At 42.2% G+C, this 8,012-nt stretch overlaps 1 protein-coding gene across 2 annotated transcripts in view; it reads left to right on the forward strand.

Annotated features, from left to right (window-relative positions):
• The window catches only part of VKORC1L1 (vitamin K epoxide reductase complex subunit 1 like 1), a 79,944-nt gene extending 73,919 nt beyond the window's left edge, over nt 1-6,025 (forward strand). For both annotated transcript variants that reach the window (XM_527770.9, XM_009453183.5), the window contains one exon: nt 1,550-6,025. In XM_527770.9, coding sequence (XP_527770.6) covers nt 1,550-1,776 — 227 coding nt within the window. In that variant the 3' untranslated portion in view covers nt 1,777-6,025. The remainder of the gene's footprint in view (nt 1-1,549) is intronic.
• Nucleotides 6,026-8,012: the final 1,987 nt, after the last annotated feature.

Genomic DNA, 8,012 nt, shown 5'->3' on the forward strand with positions numbered 1-8,012 from the left:
TCTTGTTGCATTTTTTTTTTGCCAACAGGGCCCAGGATTTCAGCTCTTTAACTGACTTCTTTATACCTGCTCCCACCTGTTATTTTGTTCCTGTTTCTGTTTTCCTTATCCATGAGTCATTGGGTAGGAGGGTAGTTTAACATGCTCTGCCTTCTCTGTCCTTGAAAATAAATGCACATATTCTCTATACTGTTGCCTATAAGAAATTAAAAACAATACATGTGAAGATAGAGTCCAGAATTCAGGTGCCTTTTTTTTTCCTTTTTTTTTTTTTTTTGAGACAGAGTTAAGACTCTGTCGCCCAGGCTGGAGTCCACTGGTGCAATCTCATCTCACTGCAACCTCCGCCTCCTGGGTTCAAGTAATTCTCGTGCCTCAGCCTCCCTTGTAGCTGGGGTTGCAAGTGTGCAATACCATGCCCAGCTAATTTTGTTTTTCTCTTGTACTTTTTAGTAGAGAGGGGGGTTTCACCATGTTGGCCAGGCTGGTCTCAAACTCCTGACCTCAAATGATCTGCCTGCCTTAGCCTCCCAAAGTCCTAGCATTACAGGCATGAGCCACTGTGCGTGGCTTCAGGTGCCTTTTTGTATTGAGAGCCTGGATTTAGCACACATGTCCACCATTTTTCTTGATCAGGTTTGACCCACATGCAGCCAACGGGCAAAATGTGGTTTCCCTTATCCACCAGGGTGAGCCCTTCCTGAAATGTTTATCAAGAGTTTCTTTTTCTCTCTTCAGCAGCTTGTTGGTGTAGTCACCTCTCATTGTGGATTTTTAATCAATTTGATCTAAACATGGAAAAGCAAATTTTACTTTCCACAGATGGGCAGGATGTAGTGAAAGTCCAGAGAAGGTTCTCACCAAATGTGTGCAGCTCGGAAGAAAAAGGTTGTGGTCCTCATGTCCCGTTATTCATTTGGTGTCTTGGGGCTGTTGATGTTACAAGTCAGCTTCATTGCTTAATGTGATTGTGAGATTGCATGTTTTCTTTGTGTGCATATTTTCAACTAGGCTAGTTTGTGAAATTAGTAATGTTTCACCTGAAAGATTGAGAAATCAAAAACATCACAGCTATAAAACTGGCATTTGGCTGGGCATGGTGGCCTATGCCTGTAATCCCGGCACTTTGGGAGGCTGAGGCAGGAGGATCACCTGAGGTTAGGAGTTGGAGACCAGCCTGGCCAACAAAAAATCAGCCAGGCGTGGTGGCACGTGCCTGTAATCCTGGCTACTTGGGAGGCTGAGGCAGGAGAATTGTTTAAACTCAGGAGGTAGAGGTTGCATGAGTTGAGATTGTGCCACTGCACTCCAGCCTGGGCGGTAGAGTGAGACTCCATCTCAAAAACCCCAAAACCTGGCATTATCAACTGCAGAGTCAACCTGTATAATTTTAACAAAACAGAGCAGTATTTCTGTTCTCAATTTTCAGAGTTGGCAGGAAGATCAGTGTTCAAACACTGCAGCAAGTCACACAGTGTTATTCCTTGTCACTCAGAAAGCCTCTCTCCAGCACCAAGGCCTGACTGAGCCTGCGTCTCTTCTCTTACAGGCATGACAGCAAGCGCTGTGGCGGCTTTGATCCTCATGACGTCCTCCATCATGTCGGTCGTGGGGTCCCTGTACCTGGCCTACATTCTGTACTTTGTGCTGAAGGAGTTCTGCATCATCTGCATCGTCACGTACGTGCTGAACTTCCTTCTTCTCATTATCAACTACAAACGACTAGTTTACTTGAACGAGGCCTGGAAGCGGCAGCTGCAACCCAAGCAGGACTGACGCCCGACAGACTCCACCCTAACAGTCTCAAGCCCCTTTCCATTCAGTTTATTTTGCAGCAGGTTTTTATTATTATTATTATTATTATTATTATTCACAACAGACACTTTCCCTAAGAATCTCAAACTGATTTTTAAAAATCCGGTAAATTAGAAGGGGCCCTCGCTATTTTCTGTGTCAGTCTTCATTTTAAATATGGATACAAAAAGGATACGCCGAGCCAATCAAAGACAAGCTTTAACTTTACTTTGAAGTGTTTCTGAAATGATAAAATGTAGCCCTAGCCCCCTGCCCTCAATTGTAAAGTGAGCAACCATTGCTAGTAATTCTTTAATGTGTATAAATTCAATTTCAGGTATAACAAATGTGATCATGACATGAAAATATTCTAGAATAGATACTGTATTAAATATTGCCATGTTTACAATATGTAATATGTTTTTAGCCGATGGATTTAAACATGTAGATTCAACTAGAATCCATTTGTGATATTTGTAAATAAAGGTAGAAATATTAGATCCATTTCTGCAGAACTTACTGTACAGTTTAGTTGGAGTGTAGCACTGAAGAACTGTCAGCTCAGCGTTGACTGAGGAGATAGTGAAAATAGCCTATACACAGCATCTTGTGAAAAGTACTGGCAGCCGTGGTTGCAGTAAATAATAGGGCGAAAAAAATAATAATAGGGTGGTCGGTTCCCTTTCATCTCCCTCTTCTGAAAGGAAAAAATTGAATTGGAACGTTCAAGTCCAGTTTGTGTTCAGTCATAAAACTGGGCCAGTTGTTAACCTTACAGAATGAGTCATGTGGCCAGACCTTCAAGTCCAAGGCCTTCAGACACTAAGGATGGGAAAATGGGTATTTTTCTTTGGAGAAAAGCTGGAAATATAAACATGGCATTTTTAGGTAAAGTTTCTTCCACTAGTTGAATTTTCATGCAGATATTTTTCCTTAACGTTGGTGCCAGTCAAGCAAAGAGTATTATGATGGAAAAGACCAGTCCAAGCCCCATCGCTCCGGAGTGGGAGCCAGTGTTCTTGCTAATTGTTTCTTTCTGCACTAACCACTCAGATGTCTAATTTAATTGTTTTGCAGTCAAATACTGGATTTGTAACCTTCAGGGCTGACATGCTGCCCAGTTTGCTTCATCGGGAGAATAGCAACAGGTAGACACATCTCAAGGCTAAATCTGCTCATGTCGCCACTGCTCTCATAATGACACACATGCAGTAAGAAGACTTTTGTAAGGGGATTTGAGTACACCCAAATGAAATTGTGACAGGATGTTTGTATGGTTAACATCTGATATCAGAATGTTAAAAGTGCCTTCTGTCTTAAATCTCAAACCAAATATTTTGTGTGTTGACCTTGGGCAGAAGAAGTGTCCTTCCCTCCTTTCTTCACCGTCAGGTAGAAAACCTGCACTCTACAGAAGGGTCCTGTGTGATCACTTAATCCTCTGGTTGAGAAGCAGCAGTAATGTTTTTGCTTCCAACCTGATTAATCATTTTATGTTGAAAATAGTCAATGAGACCAGTATCTCTTGAGTGCTTTATTTGCCTTCTCTTTGAAGGGAGGGGACGGGCTCTGCTCTGTAAACTCAAATGTGTAGAGTCACAGCAACAATTCCGTAGCTTCCAACTGACTCAGAATTGATGCAACGTAGGTCTTCTGGCCCGAGGCAGGTATCAAGTCCAAATCGTAATGAACTTTTCACCAGTTTCAACCAGTTTCTTAAAAGAGAGCTTAAGTCAAGATTTCATCAAGACTTGTGTTTTCCCATGAATGTGAATCTTTCAATGGCTGTTGGAGTATGTATGTACTGTTCTTGCATTCTGAAGTAGTTAAAGAACTCTAGAAAGTACTGATTGGCCATCTGGTGTCTATGGAGAAAGAAGTCCTCACGTTTGAGGGCTGTACAGTGAGGCCATCTTGTAGCAGCGCATCCAGCTCTACCAAGGCAGTCCTCTGGTTCTTTTTTCTAAGCTACAGTGGAAATGGCCTAATGGTTAAAACTGTGGTATACATAACATCGGTTGTGCTAAACAAGTTCCTCGTGTCCCAATATCCAATGGTTTTTCATCCTATTTTGTATCAATCAACAGAGTGTAGTTAAAGCTTGTCTTGATGTTGCATTCTTGCAAATGTCTTCAACTCTTACCTGAGAAAACATGGGAAAATGGTCAGCCAGACCCTTCCAGTTTTTCCTTTGCTTTTCTAAGCCTCGGGGAAACCACTGTTTCAGTTGTATAAAAACTTTTGCCACATTCCTATGGCCCAGTCGAATTAATACCCTTTTTCTCACTGAGAGAGGAACACGTACTGCCTGTCATAACAGCATTGTAATGCCAGTGTCTCAGTAACAGAATCCTGGTGGGTGTTAATTGGGTGTTTTTTGCCCTGGAGAATTCAGATTCCTTTCTATACCTCCGATTCTGCCCAGAAGAGGAGGGGAATCACCAGTGTTACAAAATTAGAAGATTGTTTTGCCTGTTTTAGACTGAATATTTGAACACTGCAGCATTACTAGCCACCAGTGTTAAAGGACAGACGAGGGGAAACATTTGTTTTTAGCAGTAATTCCATGCTTCATCTTTTTTAAGTGATTTGTTCCAAATGAAGCCATTTATTGACTTGATGTTCACAAATATCATTTGAAGAAATAACAGGAATTGGGGTTAGATGATAAATTCTAGGGAATCTAGGTGATTTGGAGAATTTCATTTGTTTTGCATTACAGCTAGTTGCTCTCACTAAAGGTAAATTTCCGGTGAAATAACTCAGGTTTAACTAGCTGTGTGCCCAGAATCACTGTTCCTTCATACATGTGTCCTCTCCTTAAATTCATTACTTTCAAATGATGTTCAAAGCATTGACTATTTTCATTCAAAGAAACTACATTCGGCCGGGCACGGTGGCTCATGCCTATAATCCCAGCACTTTGGGAGGCCGAGGCGGGTGGATTACCTAAGGTCAGGAGTTCAAGACCAGCCTGGCCAGCATAGTGAAACCCCATCTCTACTAAAAATACAAAAATTAGCCAGGCGCAGTGGCACACCCCTGTAATCCCAGCTACTCGGGAGGCTGAGGGAGGAGAATTGCTGGAGCCCGGGAGACAGAGGTTGCAGTGAGTCAAGATCGTGCCGCTGCACTCCAGCCTGGCCAACAGAGCAAGACTGTCCCAAAAAAAAAAAAAAAAAGAGAGACTGCATTCAAAGAGGACCAAGACTACAGTGAAATTAAAACTGTTTGCTGGCTGGGCATGGTGGCTCACACCTGTAATCCCAGCACTTTGGGAGGCCGAGGCGGTTGGATCACCTGAGGTCAGAAGTTCGAGATCAGCCTGACCGACATAGTGGAACCCTGTCTTTACTAAAAATACAAAAATTAGCTGGGCATGGTGGCGGGCACCTGTAATGCCAGCTCCTCCAGAGGCTGAGGCAGGAGAATTGCTTGAACCCAGTAGGTGGAGGTTGCAGTGAGCCACAGTTGCGCCATTGCACTCCAGCCTGGGCAATGAGTGAAACTCTGTCTCAAATAAAAAAATAAAAATAAAAACTATTTGTTGACTTTTGTTTTTCATTTAGTTTTGGAAAAGACTATTTGCAAAAGTACAGAGTTATCTTCAGCAATTACTTCATAACTTAGATTGGTACCAAGAGTGACAGGAGATCTTGTCTTGGAAGATCATTATTAGATGCCAACAAGGAGACCCACTGTGATTTCTGGTAACCTATTTGGGGAAAAAGACCTAATGACCTAATATGCAATTTCTGTCCTCATGTCTTTTTCTCTAACACACAGGCATGGGTGAAACATTTCAGACACCTCAGGCAGCACTTATGGTTTCTAATTGTGAGAACTACCCTTCCATCAAACAAAAAGGGCAAGGGTGGGAGCCCCGGCTACTTGGTTAAACATTTTTTACTACAAATTTGCCCAGAAAAGGTGAAATATTTTGTTATAAAACTGTATTAAGCATAGCCTAAGTATTAGGTATATGATCTGTGTAGTATGTTCCATCAGAAATATTTCTTACTAGTGCTTTAAGCTCCAGAGTAAACAGTCATTTAAAATGGAGTTCACTGGGCAGGTTTCCCCTTTAATCTACATAGAAATACTCTTTATCAGAGATTTAAGGCACTGTTTTGCTAACTGGTAAATAAAACCAAATGTAAATATGTAAGAATGTTTATTTGTTGCACATAACTTTTTTGGTATAAAATAAATGTAGAAGTTACCTGTGGAAGTTGTGCTCCCATTATTCTTAAACTGCAGGGTTGCATTCCAAAAGAACTGAAACGAAGTCTTTTTAGACTCAGTAGGAGCCTTATATTCTTGAAGTCAGTACTGTAACCTCATTTCTAAGGTATACAGGGTTGATTCTTTTTCTCTTAAATCATATGTAACTTGCAGAAGATTCAGAGTCCTCAGACCTCTAGTTCTTGGAATTCCTGTAGGTTTACGGTGTATGTGATTGTCAAGAATTAATGACAAAATGTGTCACTGCCTACAGTTCTGTGAACACTCAGAATGTATTAATGAGCTGTTTTTCCATAGTTTTACTTTAGCTTACCTTGAGTACTCCCTGTATAATCCTCTAAAAAGGTAGCATCGGCAAGAAAGATGAATCCGTTGGAAATACAGCTGAGCCATATTTCACGGAATAGAACAAGTGTGTTCTGTGCTGGAGCTCAACACCTGTGGAAAGGGACTGCCCCCACTGGGTGCAATGGCTCATGCCTGTAATCCCAGCACTTTGGGAGGTAGAGGTGGGTGGATCACTTGAGGTCAGGAGTTCAAGACCAGCCTGGCCAACATGGTGAAACCTGCCTCTACTAAAAAATACAGAAAAATTAGCCAGGATTGTGGTGTGCGCCTGTAATCCCAGCTATTCAGGAAGCTGAGGCAGGAGAATTGCTTGAACCAGGGAGGTGGAGGTTGCAGTGAGACGAGATCACGCCACTGCACTGCAGCCTAGGCGACAGAGGAAGACTCCATCTCAAGAAAAAAAACAATGGACTGCCCCTAATTTGTAAACCATTTAAATGTGTCTATTACATTTAACTTTTCTTAATGTTTGTCAACTAAGTAAGTTTTATTCATTATACTTTGACATACTGGAACACAAAACTTGATTCCTTTGAAAAACTAAAGAGAAGTTGATAAAAAAAAATACAGAAGCTCTAGATTCCTAATTGGAACTGACTACACTCATTTTTTAAAAATGGACGATGCCTAATAAAACCACATGAAATTAACTTTATTCTTTCTTTCATGGAGCTTGCACAGGAAAGCTAAAAAGGAGGGTCTGTGTGGAGACACGGGGCTCAACCACAAGACAGGGGAAAATCAAGTTCTATAGCAAGAACCATATTGGAGGCCGGGCACGGTGGCTCACGCCTATAATCCCAGCACCTGGGGAGGCTGAGGCGAGCAGATCACCTGAGGTCAAGAGTTCGAAACCAGCCTGGCCAACATGGTGAAACCCCATCTCTACTAAAAATATTTTTAAAAATTTAGCTGGGAATGGTGTCAGATGCCTGTAGTTCCACCTACTTGGGAGGATGAGGCAGGAGAATTGCTTGAACCCTAGAGGTGGAGGTTGCAGTGAGCCAAGATTGCGCCACTGCACTCCAGCCTGGGCGACGGAGCAAGACTGTCTCAAAACAAACAAAACAAACTGTATTGGTTCATTGTCTTTCAACTGACTGGACACCAAAAGGAGTATTTTTCCAAAGCATATACTTCAAATCAGAATTGATGCACCATCCTTGCCTTACTGGAGCCCAGGAAGAGAGGGAGGACAGATTCCTTAAGGAAAGACTGTGCTCTGGGAGGGGGCAGGTAGCGTCATTTTGGGGTGTAAAGGCATGGAATGCTGATTTGTAGGCAAAGTTGTTTAAGGAGGTCTTGTCACATTCAGTGGCATCCGTTATGATAAAGCCAATGGGCTTTTACACTCATCTGTCCATTTCTGTCAAGACCCTATGGCTGAGGTCAAAACAATGTTCTGGGAGAACCAGTTACCTCTAACCTTCCAATTCAGACACTGCCAGCTTAACTATGTAGAAACTGGCACACAGACCCTGTTAAGTGCTGCAACAATGACAGCGTTTCTATGAATTTGTTGGTACATGTGGGACTTTAGCTCATCTGAGGAGTCGAACAGCAGCTGTGAAAGTCTTCTACTCACTCCCTGTCGAGGCTGGCCTGGTTTGCTACACAAACACGGT

The sequence above is a fragment of the Pan troglodytes genome, chromosome 6, assembly GCF_028858775.2.
Source record: "Pan troglodytes isolate AG18354 chromosome 6, NHGRI_mPanTro3-v2.0_pri, whole genome shotgun sequence".
Taxonomy (NCBI): domain Eukaryota; kingdom Metazoa; phylum Chordata; class Mammalia; order Primates; family Hominidae; genus Pan; species Pan troglodytes.